At 39.6% G+C, this 22,228-nt stretch overlaps 1 protein-coding gene across 3 annotated transcripts in view; it reads right to left on the bottom strand.

Moving 5' to 3' along the window:
* LOC139538931 (myc box-dependent-interacting protein 1) overlaps positions 1-21,221 on the bottom strand; it is an 89,127-nt gene extending 67,906 nt beyond the window's left edge. Inside the window, exons 1-4 of one of the 3 annotated variants that reach the window (XM_071341513.1) lie at positions 20,883-21,221; positions 16,724-16,804; positions 16,568-16,622; positions 15,385-15,479 (exon numbers count right to left, since the gene is read on the bottom strand). In XM_071341513.1, coding sequence (XP_071197614.1) covers positions 15,385-15,479; positions 16,568-16,622; positions 16,724-16,804; positions 20,883-20,969 — 318 coding nt within the window. In that variant the 5' untranslated portion in view covers positions 20,970-21,221. The remainder of the gene's footprint in view (positions 1-15,384; positions 15,480-16,567; positions 16,623-16,723; positions 16,805-20,882) is intronic. The other 2 variants (XM_071341514.1, XM_071341515.1) reach the window with 2 other exon arrangements.
* Between the last annotated feature and the right edge of the window lie 1,007 nt (positions 21,222-22,228).

Genomic DNA, 22,228 nt, shown 5'->3' with positions numbered 1-22,228 from the left:
TTGAATTGAATTGAATTGAGAGAGAGAGAGAGAGAGAGAGAGAGAGAGAGAGAGAGAGAGAGAGAGAGAGAGAGAGAGAGAGAGAGAGAGAGAGAGAGAGAGAGAGAGAGAGAGAGAGAGAGAGAGAGAGAGAGAGACAGAGACAGAGACAGAGACAGAGACAGAGACAGAGAGAGCAAGAGGGTGTGTTAGGGTTGATGTACCGACACAAAACCATTTCCTTTTCCCAGGATAACCGGTCAAATATAATAAATGATATGAACATCATGGTGTGAAATGGAACTGTAAAATGACATGTGATATCTAAATCTGTCTTCTCTACGGCCTCAGCGTGATGAACCAACGCTCAGGGTTGGGACAGACAGCCCATCTCAGTATGGAGCAGCAGTCCACAATGCTTGTAGACCTATCGCCTCGTCACGATAACTTTTTCTCTGGTGACAGGTCGGCCTACATTTGCTGCAGCATAGTCTACGCTACAGTAATATACAGACCAAATACGCGTCTAATTTACCAATCTCCATCTGGCATTCGGGGGGTCAACGTTGTTTTTTTATTTGATAGATTATAGTTATTTTTCCATTTCAGCTTGCAGAGTTATAAAACTTCCTATGACTCTAATATCGTTGCTTTAAATCAGTGAACAAGCGAGGAACTCTCTCCCGGTCTCTCTCTCTCTCTCCATCAACTCCATTCAAATTGCATCCAAAATAGATCGTCCTGTTCTAGATTGATTTATAGCCCTATATATAGATGGCCTAGCCTACCTCTTTCAGGTAATACATTCAATGCAGTATTAGCCTTATATTTATCTAATTTATTATGGGTTATGTATAATACGCTTCTAATTTAGAGCCTCTTGTCTCATGTGCAATAAACACGCACCTGTGCTCCGCTGGCCTTTCTTTAAAAAAAAACGCTCCTTAGCTCTTTGAATCCTTGCAGAAAAAGCTAGAGAAGCATAGCTTGCATGACATTTTTTTATTCTTTGCATTTCTTATCCAAATAGACTATTTGAAGAGGAGGAAGGGAAGCGCTACTAAGGTACACTATAGTATATTTTGGTAGATAGAAGGTGCTCTTTGGTAAAAGGTGTAAATTGGTCATCAAAAAGAAAGGAGGACCAAGGCACTCTTCATATAATTAATTAAAATGCCTTTATTAGTATGGCATGTTCAATAGAAACAAAGTTGTTTAAAAACCGACGCGTTTCGGCTGCATGGCCTTCGTCAGGGAGTACAGAAAAAAGAGAATACAATGTCCTCTTTTGAAAGGCTTTTCCAATTAGCCCTAATTAGAAGAGGGAGTGGTTACCAAATTGGACACACCTAGTAAGCAATAATATACACATGAAAAGGTGAAATACTGTAGCTATGTTATCATGAGCATACAACTCCAAGCTAGAAGCATCAGAACACCCAGAGAGGCAGTTCCAACCCTAACCATGACTGGGAGAAGTGTCCAGAACAAGAAAGCAATATATTCCACAGTACTCCAGACCACAGCAAAACATGAACAACAGTCCAAACATAGCTAGAGGGCAATTGAGCAAAATGTCCACTAGATGACAGCAAATGGATCCATCACGACCCTACAGGAAGGGTGAGAAATCCATATCTTCATTTAAACCAGGGTACTTAGTGGCCTGTAGTTTGTAAATCCCAAAACTTTCCCTTTGGTTTAACTGTTTAAGACGGTCCCCTTTTCTAATAGAGGCCGGAACATGATCAATACCCATAGCTTGTAGGGAGGCAGGGTTACCATGGTGTAAGGACTTGTAGTGCCTTGCCATGGGGTAGTCTTCATTGCCTACCCGTATGGCGTACTTGTGTTCCGCCAAGCGATCTTGAAGGCGTCTCTTTGTCCGTCCAATGTAGAACACCTTGCACTGTGGACATTCCAGTCTATAGATGACATGAGTGGTTTTGCAGTTAATAAAATGCTTGAGGTAATACTCCATTTTAGAAGCTGTGTCAACAAAATACTTTTTCTGTGCAATATTACTGCAATGGTTGCACTGGTAACATTTAAAAGAGCCCTTGGGTTTGTGGTCAAGCCAAGTTTTTTGAGAGTCACCCGGAAGATAACTGTGGACTAATTTGTCATTTAGGGTAGGACATCTCTTAAAGCTTATGACTGGTGGTTCAGGAAAGACTTGGCGTAGTAGCGTATCACTTTGGATGATTCCCCAATTATTTTTAATGATTCTTTTAATGTTCTCTGCTTCAGTGCTGTATTTTGTAACAAAATACACTCTCTCTGATGTATCACGAGGCACTCCTCTTCGTAACAAGTTCTCTCTGTCAAGTAATCCAGCCCTTATACCTGCATCTTTCAGGACCTGAACGCTGTAGCCCCGATCCAAAAAGCGATTCTCCAATTCAGCAGATTTGACACTGTAGTCTGTTTCCTGATCGCAAGTTCTACGGACTCTTTGGAATTGGCCATATGGAATATTCTCTTTTAGCCTTTTTGGGGTGAAAGCTGTCTGCCCTCAGAATGGTATTCCCATCTGTAGGCTTCCTAAAGATTGATGTGTGCAAATAACCTTTGTCATTTGTACTAATGTCGAGGTCCAAAAAATGAATGTTATCCTTGCTGTATTCCATAGTTAGTTTGATGTTAGGGTTAATGCTGTTAAGGTATTGGTGGAAGGAAATAAGTTCATCTTCTGAGCCGGACCAAAACAGGCAAACATCATCAATATAGCGTCCCCACCATATAATCCGGTCAAAGAAATGGTTATTAGAAGGATCCAAAATGAAGTCATTTTCCCATTTACCCAAGTACAAACCAGCGTAGGAAGGGCTGTAGCAAGCTCCCATGGCACATCCTTTGACCTGTTTGAAAATACGGTCCTGGAAGATAAAGATGTTATGATTAAGAGTCCATTCAGTCAGTGATACAATGAATTCTGTAGGAGGCATCTCAGTTTCAGGCCGGGTACTCAAGAAATGGTGCATCGCTGCCAAACCTTGTTGATGCTCAATGGTGGTGTATAGAGACTCCACATCCATGGTGACTAAAAAGGAAGCTGTACCTATATTCTTCAATTCCTTAATTTTGTTCAACACATCTGTGGTATCTTGAAGATAGGCTGGAAGTGACAACAGAAAAGGCTTAATAAAGTAATCAATGTACTTAGAGATGGGTTCTGTCAGACTTTCATTACCACTAATGACTGGTCTGCCTGGGGGGTTTTCAAGATTTTTGATTTTTTTACCCCATGGCAAGGCACTACAAGTCCTTACACCATGGTAACCCTGCCTCCCTACAAGCTATGGGTATTGATCATGTTCCGGCCTCTATTAGAAAAGGGGACCGTCTTAAACAGTTAAACCAAAGGGAAAGTTTTTGGATTTACAAACTACAGGCCACTAAGTACCCTGGTTTAAATGAAGATATGGATTTCTCACCCTTCCTGTAGGGTCGTGATGGATCCATTTGCTGTCATCTAGTGGACATTTTGCTCAATTGCCCTCTAGCTATGTTTGGACTGTTGTTCATGTTTTGCTGTGGTCTGGAGTACTGTGGAATATATTGCTTTCTTGTTCTGGACACTTCTCCCAGTCATAGTTAGGGTTGGAACTGCCTCTCTGGGTGTTCTGATGCTTCTAGCTTGGAGTTGTATGCTCATGATAACATAGCTACAGTATTTCACCTTTTCATGTGTATATTATTGCTTACTAGGTGTGTCCAATTTGGTAACCACTCCCTCTTCTAATTAGGGCTAATTGGAAAAGCCTTTCAAAAGAGGACATTGTATTCTCCTTTTTCTGTACTCCCTGACGAAGGCCATGCAGCCGAAACGCGTCGGTTTTTAAACAACTTTGTTTCTATTGAACATGCCATACTAATAAAGGCATTTTAATTAATGATATGAAGAGTGCCTTGGTCCTCCTTTCTTTTTGAAGACTATTTGAAGCTCTTGTTTGCTGAATGTTAAACACAGCAGCAAATAGAACTCACAGGTAATTTGAAAGAAGAGTGAACGCGAGATGGTGGTAGACTATAGCAGTTATTAATTCAGACCCATAACCATTCAGATGGTGGTAGACTATAGCAGTTATTAATTCAGACCCATAACCATTCAGATGGTGCTAGACTATAACAGTTATTAATTCAGACCCATTCAGATGGTGGTAGACTATAGCAGTTATTAATTCAGACCCATTCAGATGGTGGTAGACTATAGCAGTTATTATTTCAGACCCATAACCATTCAGATGGTTGTAGACTATAGCAGTTATTAATTGAGACCCATTCAGATGGTGGTAGGCTATAACAGTTATTAATTCAGACCAGAACCATTCAGATGGTTGTAGACTATAGCAGTTATTCATTCAGACCCATAACCATTCAGATGGTGGTAGACTATAGCAGTTATTAATTCAGACCCATAACCGTTCAGATGGTGGTAGACTATAACAGTTATTAATTCAGACCCATTCAGATGGTGGTAGACTATGGCAGTTATTAATTCAGACCCATTCAGATGGTGGTAGGCTATAGCAGTTATTAATTCAGACCCATTCAGATGGTGGTAGACTATAGCAGTTATTAATTCAGACCCATAACCATTCAGATGGTGGTAGGCTATAGCAGTTATTAATTCAGACCCATTCAGATGGTGGTAGACTATAGCAGTTATTAATTCAGACCCATAACCATTCAGATGGTGGTAGACTATAACAGTTATTAATTCAGACCCATTCAGATGGTGGTAGACTATGGCAGTTATTAATTCAGACCCATTCAGATGGTGGTAGACTATAACAGTTATTAATTCAGACCCATTCAGATGGTGGTAGACTATAGCAGTTATTAATTCAGACCCATAACCATTCAGATGGTGGTAGGCTATAGCAGTTATTAATTCAGACCCATTCAGATGGTGGTAGACTATAGCAGTTATTAATTCAGACCCATAACCATTCAGATGGTGGTAGACTATAACAGTTATTAATTCAGACCCATTCAGATGGTGGTAGACTATAGCAGTTATTAATTCAGAACCATAACCATTCAGATGGTGGTAGACTATAGCAGTTATTAATTCAGACACATTCAGATGGTGGTAGACTATAGCAGTTATTAATTCAGAACCATAACCATTCAGATGGTGGTAGACTATAGCAGTTATTAATTCAGACCCATAACCATTCAGATGGTGGTAGACTATAGCAGTTATTAATTCAGACCCATAACCATTCAGATGGTGGTAGACTATAGCAGTTATTAATTCAGACACATTCAGATGGTGGTAGACTATAGCAGTTATTAATTCAGACCCATAACCATTCAGATGGTGGTAGACTATAGCAGTTATTAATTCAGACCCATAACCATTCAGATGGTGGTAGACTATAGCAGTTATTAATTCAGACACATTCAGATGGTGGTGGACTATAGCAGTTATTAATTCAGACCCATAACCATTCAGATGGTGGTAGACTATAGCAGTTATTAATTCAGACCCATAACCATTCAGATGGTGGTAGACTATAGCAGTTATTAATTCAGACACATTCAGATGGTGGTAGACTATAGCAGTTATTAATTCAGACCCATAACCGTTCAGATGGTGGTAGACTATAACAGTTATTAATTCAGACCCATTCAGATGGTGGTAGACTATGGCAGTTATTAATTCAGACCCATTCAGATGGTGGTAGGCTATAGCAGTTATTAATTCAGACCCATTCAGATGGTGGTAGACTATAGCAGTTATTAATTCAGACCAATAACCATTCAGATGGTGGTAGGCTATAGCAGTTATTAATTCAGACCCATTCAGATGGTGGTAGACTATAGCAGTTATTAATTCAGACCCATAACCATTCAGATGGTGGTAGACTATAACAGTTATTAATTCAGACCCATTCAGATGGTGGTAGACTATGGCAGTTATTAATTCAGACCCATTCAGATGGTGGTAGACTATAACAGTTATTAATTCAGACCCATTCAGATGGTGGTAGACTATAGCAGTTATTAATTCAGACCCATAACCATTCAGATGGTGGTAGGCTATAGCAGTTATTAATTCAGACCCATTCAGATGGTGGTAGACTATAGCAGTTATTAATTCAGACCCATAACATTTCAGATGGTGGTAGACTATAACAGTTATTAATTCAGACCCATTCAGATGGTGGTAGACTATAGCAGTTATTAATTCAGAACCATAACCATTCAGATGGTGGTAGACTATAGCAGTTATTAATTCAGACACATTCAGATGGTGGTAGACTATAGCAGTTATTAATTCAGAACCATAACCATTCAGATGGTGGTAGACTATAGCAGTTATTAATTCAGACCCATAACCATTCAGATGGTGGTAGACTATAGCAGTTATTAATTCAGACCCATAACCATTCAGATGGTGGTAGACTATAGCAGTTATTAATTCAGACACATTCAGATGGTGGTAGACTATAGCAGTTATTAATTCAGACCCATAACCATTCAGATGGTGGTAGACTATAGCAGTTATTAATTCAGACCCATAACCATTCAGATGGTGGTAGACTATAGCAGTTATTAATTCAGACACATTCAGATGGTGGTGGACTATAGCAGTTATTAATTCAGACCCATAACCATTCAGATGGTGGTAGACTATAGCAGTTATTAATTCAGACCCATAACCATTCAGATGGTGGTAGACTATAGCAGTTATTAATTCAGACACATTCAGATGGTGGGAGACTGTAGCAGTTATTAATTCAGACCCATAACCATTCAGATGGTGGTAGACTATAGCAGTTATTAATTCAGACCCATAACCATTCAGATGGTGGTAGACTATAACAGTTATTAATTCAGACCCATTCAGATGGTGGTAGACTATAGCAGTTATTAATTCAGACCCATAACCATTCAGATGGTGGTAGACTATAGCAGTTATTAATTCAGACCCATTCAGATGGTGGTAGACTATAGCAGTTATTAATTCAGACCCATAACCATTCAGATGGTGGTAGACTATAGCAGTTATTAATTCAGACCCATAACCATTCAGATGGTGGTAGACTATAGCAGTTATTAATTCAGACCCATAACCATTCAGATGGTGGTAGACTATAGCAGTTATTAATTCAGACCCATAACCATTCAGATGGTGGTAGACTATAGCAGTTATTAATTCAGACCCATAACCATTCAGATGGTGGTAGACTATAGCAGTTATTAATTCAGACCCATAACCATTCAGATGGTGGTAGACTATAGCAGTTATTAATTCAGACCCATAACCATTCAGATGGTGATAGGCTATAGCAGTTATTAATTCAGAACCATAACCATTCAGATGGTGGTAGGCTATAACAGTTATTAATTCAGACCAGAACCATTCAGATGGTGGTAGACTATAGCAGTTATTAATTCAGACCCATTCAGATGGTGGTAGACTATAGCAGTTATTAATTCAGTTCCATTCAGATGGTGGTAGACTATAGCAGTTATTAATTCAGACCCATAACCATTCAGATGGTGGTAGACTATAGCAGTTATTAATTCAGACCCATAACCATTCAGATGGTGGTAGACTATAGCAGTTATTAATTCAGACCCATAACCATTCAGATGGTGGTAGACTATAGCAGTTATTAATTCAGACCCATAACCATTCAGATGGTGGTAGACTATAACAGTTATTAATTCAGACCCATTCAGATGGTGGTAGACTATAGCAGTTATTAATTCAGACCCATTCAGATGGTGGTAGACTATAGCAGTTATTAATTCAGACCCATAACCATTCAGATGGTGGTAGACTTTAGCAGTTATTAACCCATAACCATTCAGATGGTGGTAGACTATAGCAGTTATTAATTCAGACCCATTCAGATGGTGGTAGACTATAGCAGTTATTATTTCAGACCCATAACCGTTCAGATGGTGGTAGACTATAACAGTTATTAATTCAGACCCATTCAGATGGTGGTAGACTATAGCAGTTATTAATTCAGACCCATTCAGATGGTGGTAGACTATAGCAGTTATTAATTCAGACCCATTCAGATGGTGGTAGACTATAGCAGTTATTAATTCAGACCCATAACCGTTCAGATGGTGGTAGACTATAACAGTTATTAATTCAGACCCATTCAGATGGTGGTAGACTATAGCAGTTATTAATTCAGACCCATTCAGATGGTGGTAGACTATAACAGTTATTAATTCAGACCCATAACCGTTCAGATGGTGGTAGACTATAACAGTTATTAATTCAGACCCATAACCATTCAGATGGTGGTAGACTATAGCAGTTATTAATTCAGACCCATAACCATTCAGATGGTGGTAGACTATAGCAGTTATTAATTCAGACCCATAACCGTTCAGATGGTGGTAGACTATAGCAGTTATTAATTCAGACCCATAACCATTCAGATGGTGGTAGACTATAGCAGTTATTAATTCAGACCCATTCAGATGGTGGTAGACTATAGCAGTTATTGATTCAGACCCATTCAGATGGTGGTAGACTATAGCAGTTATTAATTCAGACCCATAACCATTCAGATGGTGGTAGACTATAGCAGTTATTGATTCAGACCCATTCAGATGGTGGTAGACTATAGCAGTTATTAATTCAGACCCATAACCATTCAGATGGTGGTAGACTATAGCAGTTATTAATTCAGACACATTCAGATCGTGGTAGACTATAGCAGTTATTAATTCAGACCCATAACCATTCAGATGGTGGTAGACTATAGCAGTTATTAATTCAGACCCATAACCATTCAGATGGTGGTAGACTATAACAGTTATTAATTCAGACACATTCAGATGGTGGTAGACTATAGCAGTTATTAATTCAGACCCATAACCATTCAGATGGTGGTAGACTCTAGCAGTTATTAATTCAGACCCATAACCATTCAGATGGTGGTAGACTATAGCAGTTATTAATTCAGACCCATAACCATTCAGATGGTGATAGGCTATAGCAGTTATTAATTCAGAACCATAACCATTCAGATGGTGGTAGGCTATAACAGTTATTAATTCAGACCAGAACCATTCAGATGGTGGTAGACTATAACAGTTATTAATTCAGACCCATTCAGATGGTGGTAGACTATAGCAGTTATTAATTCAGTTCCATTCAGATGGTGGTAGACTATAGCAGTTATTAATTCAGACCCATAACCATTCAGATGGTGGTAGACTATAGCAGTTATTAAGTCAGACCCATAACCATTCAGATGGTGGTAGACTATAGCAGTTATTAATTCAGACCCATAACCGTTCAGATGGTGGTAGACTATAACAGTTATTAATTCAGACCCATTCAGATGGTGGTAGACTATAGCAGTTATTAATTCAGACCCATTCAGATGGTGGTAGACTATAGCAGTTATTAATTCAGACCCATTCAGATGGTGGTAGACTATAACAGTTATTAATTCAGACCCATAACCGTTCAGATGGTGGTAGACTATAACAGTTATTAATTCAGACCCATAACCATTCAGATGGTGGTAGACTATAGCAGTTATTAATTCAGACCCATAACCGTTCAGATGGTGGTAGACTATAGCAGTTATTAATTCAGACCCATTCAGATGGTGGTAGACTATAGCAGTTATTAATTCAGACCCATTCAGATGGTGGTAGACTATAACAGTTATTAATTCAGACCCATAACCGTTCAGATGGTGGTAGACTATAACAGTTATTAATTCAGACCCATAACCATTCAGATGGTGGTAGACTATAGCAGTTATTAATTCAGACCCATAACCATTCAGATGGTGGTAGACTATAACAGTTATTAATTCAGACCCATTCAGATGGTGGTAGACTATAGCAGTTATTAATTCAGACCCATAACCGTTCAGATGGTGGTAGACTATAGCAGTTATTAATTCAGACCCATTCAGATGGTGGTAGACTATAGCAGTTATTAATTCAGACCCATAACCATTCAGATGGTGGTAGACTATAGCAGTTATTAATTCAGACACATTCAGATGGTGGTAGACTATAGCAGTTATTAATTCAGACCCATAACCATTCAGATGGTGGTAGACTATAGCAGTTATTAATTCAGACCCATTCAGATTGTGGTAGACTATAGCAGTTATTAATTCAGACCCATAACCATTCAGATGGTGGTAGACTATAGCAGTTATTAATTCAGACACATTCAGATGGTGGTAGACTATAGCAGTTATTAATTCAGACCCATAACCATTCAGATGGTGGTAGACTATAGCAGTTATTAATTCAGACCCATAACCATTCAGATGGTGGTAGACTATAACAGTTATTAATTCAGACACATTCAGATGGTGGTAGACTATAGCAGTTATTAATTCAGACCCATAACCATTCAGATGGTGGTAGACTATAGCAGTTATTAATTCAGACCCATAACCATTCAGATGGTGGTAGACTATAGCAGTTATTAATTCAGACCCATAACCATTCAGATGGTGATAGGCTATAGCAGTTATTAATTCAGACCAGAACCATTCAGATGGTGGTAGACTATAGCAGTTATTAATTCAGACCCATAACCATTCAGATGGTGGTAGGCTATAGCAGTTATTAATTCAGACCAGAACCATTCAGATGGTGGTAGACTATAACAGTTATTAATTCAGACCCATTCAGATGGTGGTAGACTATAGCAGTTATTAATTCAGTTCCATTCAGATGGTGGTAGACTATAGCAGTTATTAATTCAGACCCATAACCATTCAGATGGTGGTAGACTATAGCAGTTATTAATTCAGACCCATTCAGATGGTGGTAGACTATAGCAGTTATTAATTCAGACCCATAACCATTCAGATGGTGGTAGACTATAACAGTTATTAATTCAGACCCATTCAGATGGTGGTAGACTATAGCAGTTATTAATTCAGACCCATTCAGATGGTGGTAGACTATAACAGTTATTAATTCAGACCCATAACCATTCAGATGGTGGTAGACTATAGCAGTTATTAATTCAGACCCATAACCGTTCAGATGGTGGTAGACTATAGCAGTTATTAATTCAGACCCATTCAGATGGTGGTAGACTATAGCAGTTATTAATTCAGACCCATTCAGATGGTGGTAGACTATAACAGTTATTAATTCAGACCCATAACCGTTCAGATGGTGGTAGACTATAACAGTTATTAATTCAGACCCATAACCATTCAGATGGTGGTAGACTATAGCAGTTATTAATTCAGACCCATAACCATTCAGATGGTGGTAGACTATAGCAGTTATTAATTCAGACCCATTCAGATGGTGGTAGACTATAGCAGTTATTAATTCAGACCCATAACCGTTCAGATGGTGGTAGACTATAGCAGTTATTAATTCAGACCCATTCAGATGGTGGTAGACTATAGCAGTTATTAATTCAGACCCATAACCATTCAGATGGTGGTAGACTATAGCAGTTATTAATTCAGACCCATTCAGATTGTGGTAGACTATAGCAGTTATTAATTCAGACCCTTAACCATTCAGATGGTGGTAGACTATAGCAGTTATTAATTCAGACACATTCAGATGGTGGTAGACTATAGCAGTTATTAATTCAGACCCATAACCATTCAGATGGTGGTAGACTATAGCAGTTATTAATTCAGACCCATAACCATTCAGATGGTGGTAGACTATAACAGTTATTAATTCAGACACATTCAGATGGTGGTAGACTATAGCAGTTATTAATTCAGACCCATAACCATTCAGATGGTGGTAGACTATAGCAGTTATTAATTCAGACCCATAACCATTCAGATGGTGGTAGGCTATAGCAGTTATTAATTCAGACCAGAACCATTCAGATGGTGGTAGACTATAACAGTTATTAATTCAGACCCATTCAGATGGTGGTAGACTATAGCAGTTATTAATTCAGTTCCATTCAGATGGTGGTAGACTATAGCAGTTATTAATTCAGACCCATAACCATTCAGATGGTGGTAGACTATAGCAGTTATTAAGTCAGACCCATAACCATTCAGATGGTGGTAGACTATAGCAGTTATTAATTCAGACCCATTCAGATGGTGGTAGACTATAGCAGTTATTAATTCAGACCCATAACCATTCAGATGGTGGTAGACTATAACAGTTATTAATTCAGACCCATTCAGATGGTGGTAGACTATAGCAGTTATTAATTCAGACCCATTCAGATGGTGGTAGACTATAGCAGTTATTGATTCAGACCCATTCAGATGGTGGTAGACTATAACAGTTATTAATTCAGACCCATAACCATTCAGATGGTGGTAGACTATAGCAGTTATTAATTCAGACCCATAACCATTCAGATAGTGGTAGACTATAGCAGTTATTAATTCAGACCCATTCAGATTGTGGTAGACTATAGCAGTTATTAATTCAGACCCATTCAGATGGTGGTAGGCTATAGCAGTTATTAATTCAGACCCATTCAGATGGTGGTAGACTATAGCAGTTATTAATTCAGACCCATTCAGATGGTGGTAGACTATAACAGTTATTAATTCAGACCCATAACCATTCAGATGGTGGTAGACTATAGCAGTTATTAATTCAGACCCATTCAGATGGTGGTAGGCTATAGCAGTTATTAATTCAGACCCATAACCATTCAGATGGTGGTAGACTATAGCAGTTATTAATTCAGACCCATTCAGATGGTGGTAGGCTATAGCAGTTATTAATTCAGACCCATTCAGATGGTGGTAGGCTATAGCAGTTATTAATTCAGACCCATAACCATTCAGATGGTGGTAGGCTATAGCAGTTATTAATTCAGACCCATTCAGATGGTGGTAGGCTATAGCAGTTATTAATTCAGACCCATAACCATTCAGATGGTGGTAGACTATAGCAGTTATTAATTCAGACCCATTCAGATGGTGGTAGACTATAACAGTTATTAATTCAGACCCATAACCATTCAGATGGTGGTAGACTATAACAGTTATTAATTCAGACCCATTCAGATGGTGGTAGACTATAACAGTTATTAATTCAGACCCATAACCATTCAGATGGTGGTAGACTATAACAGTTATTAATTCAGACCCATTCAGATGGTGGTAGACTATAGCAGTTATTAATTCAGACCCATAACCATTCAGATGGTGGTAGACTATAACAGTTATTAATTCAGACCCATAACCATTCAGATGGTGGTAGGCTATAGCAGTTATTAATTCAGACCCATAACCATTCAGATGGTGATAGGCTATAGCAGTTATTAATTCAGACCCATAACCATTCAGATGGTGGTAGGCTATAGCAGTTATTAATTCAGACCCATAACCATTCAGATGGCTGTAGACTATAACAGTTATTAATTCAGACCCATAACCATTCAGATGGTGGTAGGCTATAGCAGTTATTAATTCAGACCCATAACCATTCAGATGGCTGTAGACTATAACAGTTATTAATTCAGACCCATAACCATTCAATCTTCTTGAAGAGAAGTAAAAGCCTTCTGCATCTAATTCTAGTCCTATGTTATTCAAGCATGTCATTAGAATGTTAAAGATAAGGACAACAAAACTCATTTATTTGAACTGTTGAAAGTGAGGAAGGAATGAATGAAGCAATAGGGAGAGAAAGAGGAGGTAGGCTAATGACATTAGGGGAGATATTATGGAAGATATGCAACAGATTTGAAAATTGTTATTACATTTGCTAGCCTATACTTGTAAGTTTGTAGGATGCATATACTGCAACATAATCACATGTTCTTTCCCTGCTTTATCAGGGTTTGAATGATGTGTGTAATTCCAGTCCATATAATACAGTATAATATAATACAGTTCACCCTTAAAAAGATTAGCCTACTGAGAGCTAGTTTCATTTATTTACCCAAGCGAGCATAGCTACATTATGTTTTTCTGTCGTGCATAATGAGCAGTAGTCTATATCATATATTTATTGGATAACAGCACAATAAAAAAAAATGTGTTTTTGTTTTTTTGGCTTGGGCTCATTAAAGGTGGTTAATGTAGGGCTCATAAAATGTATTTAATATATGGCTCATCAGACTCAGGTAGTATCAGGTTAGAATGTTCACGCTGATCAAAGCTCTGATCAAATGCAGACATATGTATATGCTTTAGAATGTTTTAGAGTGCTGTAGAATGCTTTAGAATGTTTTAGAGTGCTGTAGAATGCTTTAGAATGTTTTGGAGTGCTGTAGAATGCTTTCGAATGCTTTAGAGGGCTTTAAGATGTTTTAGAATGATTTAGAATGCTTTAGAGGGCTTTAGAATGCTTTAGAGTGCTTTAGAATGCTTTAGAATGTTTTAGAATGCTTTAGAATGCTTTAGAATGCTTTATAGGGCTTTAGGATGTTTTAGAATGCTTTAGAATGCTTTAGAGGGCGTTAGAATGCTTTAGAGTGCTTTAGAATGCTTTAGAATGTTTTAGAATGCTTTAGAATGACACTTCCGATTTTAGCGGGAAATACTGGGTTACTGGTAGAAAAGTGATTTATTCTCGGGATGGAACATTTGTAAAATACTGGGAAAATATTCAACCCTAGTGTGTGTGGGGGAGGAAGAGAGAGTTGGAGAGAGAGCACAGTCAGGGAGCGAGAGGGAGTGACTGAGGGCTGAGAGACTGCAAGACTGAGGAAGAGAGAGTTGGAGAGAGAGCACAGTCAGGGAGCGAGAGGGAGTGACTGAGCGCTGAGAGACTGCACGACTGAGGAAGAGAGAGTTGGAGAGAGAGCACAGTCAGGGAGCGAGAGGGAGTGACTGAGCGCTGAGAGACTGCACGACTGAGGAAGAGAGAGTTGGAGAGAGAGCACAGTCAGGGAGCGAGAGGGAGTGACTGAGGGCTGAGAGACTGCAAGACTGAGGAAGAGAGAGTTGGAGAGAGAGCACAGTCAGGGAGCGAGAGGGAGTGACTGAGGGCTGAGAGACTGCAGGACTGAGGAAGAGAGAGTTGGAGAGAGAGCACAGTCAGGGAGCGAGAGGGAGTGACTGAGGGCTGAGAGACTGCACGACTGAGGAAGAGAGAGTTGGAGAGAGAGCACAGTCAGGGAGCGAGAGGGAGTGACTGAGGGCTGAGAGACTGCAAGACTGAGGAAGAGAGAGTTGGAGAGAGAGCACAGTCAGGGAGCGAGAGGGAGTGACTGAGGGCTGAGAGACTGCAGGACTGAGGAAGAGAGAGTTGGAGAGAGAGCACAGTCAGGGAGCGAGAGGGAGTGACTGAGGGCTGAGAGACTGCAAGACTGAGGAAGAGAGAGTTGGAGAGAGAGCACAGTCAGGGAGCGAGAGGGAGTGACTGAGGGCTGAGAGACTGCAGGACTGAGGAAGAGAGAGAAAGGATAGAAGGATGGGTCAGTGAATCAAATGAATGTGACTTTAGTTGTGATAACTAAAGATGCCCTCTGACCTCAACGATGGAGTCCACGTCATCTTTGCCGTACCACTCCGGCTCGTACATGTCAGACAAACACTCCTGAAGGTTCTTGGAGGATTCGTGCATCGCTGTAGACAGACAGAGAGACAGGCAGACCGGCAGACCGGCAGACAGACAGACAGACAGACAGACAGACAGACAGACAGACAGACAGACACAGACAGACAGACAGACAGACAGACAGACAGACAGACAGACAGACAGACAGACAGACAGACAGACAGACAGACAGACAGACAGACAGACAGACAGACAGACAGACAGACAGACAGACAGACAGAGGCATCAGTGGAGAGGATTGTACAGACGAAAAGAAAGACTTATGGGCAGATAGCATGAGGGCAGACACCATGAGGGTTACACAGTGTCTTATTGAATCATGTTTCTGCATTGAACATCAACACCTGGCATCTAATTGTTATAATCTCCATTGAGAATTAGTTTTGTCCAGGACTAGGCTTAATCTATGTCTGGGAATCCAGCCTTAACATGCTTCCACACCGCCAGCGTTGCGTGCACGAGCATTGCAAAATATTTACACATACATGCTATTCAGTCATTTCATCCAAACTGCTCGCGCGCGCATCAACGAGCGTCTGCGTAACCGGGCGCTAAAATAGAACTTGGCTCTATTTTTTTACGCTTGACGCTCTGCAAGTCTCGCCTCTCCCATCTCCTCATTGGTTTTTCAGGAGCATGTATCCACCTGAGTGATTGAGAGATGAACTGGAGGTTCACACTCCAGTCCAGTTGGTGGTGGTAATGCACTTTAAAATGTGTTGACAACCGCCATATAAAATCCATAGAAGAAGAAGAAGAAGAAGAAGAAGAAGAAGAAGTGATTACTAGAAAATAACTTTTATCTGTGGATTAATTGTCAGAGTAGAGAACACACGGTTTTGTGTGACTCAGAATGGGTCCAGAATTAAAGGACTTCGCTAGCTTAATGTCCATGAATGTTTCATGTGTGTTTTTGACCCGTCCCCAAATTGAATATAGTTGGTTCAGAGTTAATTTTCATATTTCAACCTGCGTGTTTTGATCGTGTCTGACGTGAAAGGACAAAATCAACAATGCTCTCGATGGCGCACGCGGGTGCACGTACGTGCCCAGAGTAGTCAGCATGTTAGAGTCTCGATTTAAATTATAATCTTACTTTGTACTGCAGTCAGGTATGCTCTGAGGTCTTTTTGCAGTTTGGATCCCTCTGTCTGAAAAGGGAACATAAAACATCTCATTGTACACAGATCATGGCTTTGTTTTAGAGGAGTCAGATCATTTTAAAAGACTAATATTGTTTGTTGACTCTTACATATTGTTTGTTGAAGTTGATCACCCCCTCCTCAAATGCAACATCTCTGGTTTCATCTGCTTTACCCAGCTTCTGCATTACCTGGGAAAAGACATTGAACAAGACATGCCTTTAACATTCATCTTTATCCTGGCCATTTATACAGGAGATGTATATATGTAAAACAATCCTTGTCTCATTTATACAGCAGATGTGTACATGTAAAACAATCCTTGTCTCATTTATACAGCAGATGTATATATGTAAACAATCCTTGTCTCATTTAAACAGCAGATATACAGGTACGCCCTACAGACTCGGCCTAGCTCCTCATGTATCAGATACCTAGCAGAGCTGGTACTCAAAAATAACTGTCATATGACTAGAAGTGACTTTTTCCTTCAAATTAAAGGAACTGCTATGGGGAGAACGATGGCCCCCAATTTTGACAATCTTCATATGGAACTCTTACAAACATGATCGAAATCTCAACCCTGAGAAAAATACCTTTCTATCCAAGATCAAACTATATCGACGTTATATAGATGATATATTGGCATTAACCTGATGTTCAGTGAGTATCTTAAAAAGTCGAACGGTCATTTTCGTTTCACCGTGGACTTTGATTACTTTAGTGTCAGCTTCCTTGACATTCAGATCTCCAAAGAAAAGGACACGCTCGTCACCGCTCTATACAGGAAGCCCGCAGATGGAAAGACGCAGCTAAGAAGTGATAGTTTCCTCTGAAGAAAAGCCTCCCGACCAGTCAGTTTAAACCTGTAGCGCTGACGCTGCTCTGCCCAACAAAGTACAGTTTTGATGAACAGATTTCGGCATAGAGATTATTCTGAGGAGTGCCTACAATCAGCTGGGGAATGGACACTAGCCAATTGGATAGCTTGAAATCCTCAGTGCGCAAAAAGACTGACCCGAGGATACAATGTTTGTGGAATATTCTCCTCTGGGAAATGCCATGCAAGATACAATTAAAAACATTGGTACATTATCAGGTCAGACCCCAGATGATTCAGTTCAGACCCCAGATGATTCAGTTCAGACCCCAGATGATTCAGTTCAGACCCCAGATGATTCAGTTCAGACCCCAGATGATTCAGTTCAGACCCCAGAAGATTCAGTTCAGACCTCAGATGATTCAGTTCAGACCCCAGATGATTCAGTTCAGACCCCAGATGATTCAGTTCAGACCTCAGATGATTCAGTTCAGACCCCAGATGATTCAGTTCAGACCCCAGATGATTCAGTTCAGACCTCAGATGATTCAGTTCAGACCTCAGATGATTCAGTTCAGACCCCAGATGATTCAGTTCAGACCCCAGATGATTCAGTTCAAACCCCATATCACAAAGACAGTCTCAGGGTAGATAATTTACAGTGTAATAGATAACTATGCTTTGTTGAAACAAACAATTTTTTTCCCGGGGAAACAAATAGCTACTTTGGAGTTGACTACAACTATTTGAGTACAGATCTCAGAAAGCAAATACTTTTTATAAATATTTGAATATTATTAGATTGGCTGCCTTCAAATAATGTCAGAGCTGTATCTTGAACTGCATGTTGAAGATAGAAATATAATGAATAGAGCACACACAATCTCCTATACTATCTGACAGTCATATTGGATCTACACAATACATTTCTACGTGAACGTTGTGTAAATGTCCATTGTCCTGAAAGTACATTGCCTCAGGTGTACATTATGAAGTCAAACCAAATTAACTAATGATATGTTGTACAGATAAGTATAAATAAGTTGTGACGCTCAACTACTGTATGACTCTTTCAACATGCCACTGAAATGGTTGAAAGCTGCAATAGATTTTATGATACCTGAAAATATTGCAGAATAATTCAAAGTCATTCGCAAACATTGCAAATAAGCAAGTTGGATGCTTACACAGCAAATGGTCCATTGTTAAAAACAAATAAAAAAAATTAAAAACACTGAAAATGTTGAGTCTGTGGACACATATAGACACTGGAACAGTGTTAAATTAACACACTGCTTAGTGTAAAGCCTTATTTAAATATTTCCCAGAGTGCCTTTCCTTTTTAGTAAAATTGTAGAGTTACTCCCCATGACTGTATTTGTTAGTGACATGGTTGTTGCATTCATCTGTTTTTGGTCCTACAGAACAGCTAGTCAGATACTAAGCGAATATGTAGAAAACTTTTTTTTTTGCACAATACCATACGTATTTCATATGGCATTATTCTGAGGGCCTAGTTTTACCCCAATATAGAGACCTGAAACTCATACACATCACTTTGCATCAAAGCTATGCCCGACATTGTCACATTTCCCAGCATGCTCTATTGCCGGTTGATTTATTTTATTTTTTATTTTTCAATATCTATGTTTGTGCATGTACATTTATTACATTTATTGATTAATCTTATGCTACACAAAGAAAATAACATAAAATTTTCTAAAACTAACCCAATCAGTTAGTTAGATGTTTTGGCATCCGTTACTGAAATGTTTGTTCCAGTTTAAACGCCTTAGGTAATTATAATCCACCCAATGTATGTAGTAACTCCCTTATTATGCAATTATAAAGCACTTTCCAAACTTCTATGTAACAACAATGTTGATTTGTAATATAATCACAATGTTACTACACATGTATAAAAACTGGATGTCAAGTGTTACTGCGTTACCTTACGTCACTCACTATTAACATTTATGTGTGGTGTCATTTGGAAGCTCAAAAGTGTTTCTGTTTTTAAATCCACCTACAGGCTAGATTAAGATTCATATCAAAGAGCCTTCCCAACCATGTGCTAATAATCTTATATCTAGACTAATTCAACTAATTGTTGTAGTTCATGACATATTTGGTAGCCATCAAATAAAACATTTTTTTATTTTTTATGTTTTCAAATAACTTGCATATAATGTGTTATAATACCTCTTAATATTTTTCTTCCACATTTACATTACAGAGTATTTTGTGTAGATCGTTGACAAAAAAACAAAAAAACAAATTCAATCCATTTCAATGCCATTTTGTAACAAAACAAAATGTTTTTTTTTTTTAAACGTAAAGGGGTGTGAATACTTTCTGAAGAAACTGTACATGTTGTCCATCCCACACCTCCCATCCGGTCATTCCCTCCCTCTGCTGTCCAATAGGATACAAGGCCACACCTCCCATCCAGTCATTCCCTCCCCTGCTGTCCAATAGGATACAAGGCCACACCTCCCATCCGGTCATTCCCTCCCTCTGCTGTCCAATAGGATACAAGGCCACACCTCCCATCCAGTCATTCCCTCCCTCTGCTGTCCAATAGGATACAAGGCCACACCTCCCATCCAGTCATTCCCTCCCTCTGCTGTCCAATAGGATACAAGGCCACACCTCCCATCCGGTCATTCCCTCCCTCTGCTGTCCAATAGGATACAAGGCCACACCTCCCATCCAGTCATTCCCTCCCTCTGCTGTCCAATAGGATACAAGGCCACACCTCCCATCCAGTCATTCCCTCCCTCTGCTGTCCAACAGGGATACAAGGCCACACCTCCCATCCGGTCATTCCCTCCCTCTGCTGTCCAATAGGATACAAGGCCACACCTCCCATCCAGTCATTCCCTCCCTCTGCTGTCCAATAGGGATACAAGGCCACACCTCCCATCCAGTCATTCCCTCCCTCTGCTGTCCAATAGGAGTACAAGGCCACTAATACCATCAGGTCATATACCATTTGACTTACAGCTAATTTAAGTTTTTTTATTACATTTTAAATTCACTACTGTATTTCAAATCTAACCGGAAACGGAATGCTTTTAGGTTATTGGTGCTGCAGGGAATGTAATCGACAATATTGTTATTGAATAGTCGCTGCACTATAGCAGGCCAGATCAGGGAATTCATTTAATTTGCAGAACATAAAATCGCTTTAGCTATACAATTACTTATATTGCTAAATTTCTACATGCATATCTACATGTTTGCGGCCGATAGGTATACTGTAAAAAGGGATGTGTATAAATGAAATAACGGATGAATTAAGGACATATCCTGACGACCGTAGGCCTACTAGGGTTTTTAAAGGTTGACGGTCATGATGATGCGTCATTGAGTCCTCTCCGGTGATGTCATTTGGATGAAACCAGATATAACGGAAAATAACGCATTTACGTTATTCAATATCTTACCTTCTCTTGGGCCCGTGTTAATTTTTTCTGCACGTTACTGGCAAGTTTCCCCGCAGTAACCCCCTTCCCCATCCCCATCTCTGCCATTTTGTCTTCCCGATGAGCTCTCGATTCAATATAATAAAAATAACGACTCTCTACCGAGGAAGAAGCGACATCAACGTCGACGGAAAACGTAGTCACCACTCGTGATAGTAGGCCTATGTAACTGTAACGTTTCGAAACGGGTGTCTGTGTGTGGCGAACAGACACAACGATGGTTTCCCAGTTTCCAGCTATGCGTAGGGTGGCCTACCGTTATGTCAGTCAGATGATAATAATAACCAATGCAGAAGGGTTGCCCCTTAAAGCGACAAGCTCACGAGCCCACTGCTCAATCCAGTATTTACTTACACCTACTGTAGTTTGCCCTTTATGCACTTGGTGGCGACATTGCTTTCCTCAGCTCACCAAATAAAATTGAAAGTCTAGCTTGGACTAATGACTTGGCTTGTCTTTTCACTGTGAGGAAGTACTGTAAAATCAGTATGGAAACACAACCAGACCAAAACAATAGGCTAGATACAGACAAAGACCGAGGTTAGTGTCACTGCATAATACCTACATACTGTAACTTATTCTGTGGGAACACAGACGGTATAGCGCTGTCCATGGTGCTGAATGACTTTTCAGTCTACAGTACAGCTTTGGTACCTGTTGTGGTGCTGAACGGACAGCAGAGTATGTGTGTGACTGTTGTGGACCACGGACAAAGCACGAGGGAAGGGTTTAGCCTATATTTGTCTTCAAATATGCTCTATACACACTATATATACTATACACACTATACATACACCATACATACACTATATACACTAAATACACAACACACTATACACACTATATAAACATACAGTTGAAGTCGAAAGTTTACATACACCTTAGCCAAATACATTTAATCTCAGTTTTTCATAATTCCTGACATTTAATCCTAGTAGAAATTCTCTGTTTTAGGTCAGTTAGGATCACCACATTATTTTAAGAATGTGAAATGTCAGAATAATAGTAGAGAGAATAATTTATTTCAGCTTTTATTAATTTCATCACATTCCCAGTGGGTCAGAAGTTTACATACACTCAATTAGTATTTGGTAGCGTTGCCTTTAAATTGTTTAACTTGGGTCAAACGTTTCGTGTAGCCTTCCACAAGCTTCCCACAATAACTTGGTTGAATTTTGGCCCATTCCTCCTGACAGAGCTGGTGTAACTGAGTCAGGTTTGTAGGCCTCCTTGCTCACACATGCTTTGTCAGTGCTGCCCACAAATTTTCTATAGGATTGAGGTCAGGGCTTTGTGATGGCCACTCC

This window comes from Salvelinus alpinus, chromosome 14 (genome assembly GCF_045679555.1).
Source record: "Salvelinus alpinus chromosome 14, SLU_Salpinus.1, whole genome shotgun sequence".
Classification (NCBI taxonomy): Eukaryota; Metazoa; Chordata; class Actinopteri; order Salmoniformes; family Salmonidae; genus Salvelinus; species Salvelinus alpinus.
The sequence above is the reverse complement of the archived record's forward strand: the minus strand, read 5'-3'. Positions and strand labels throughout refer to the sequence as shown.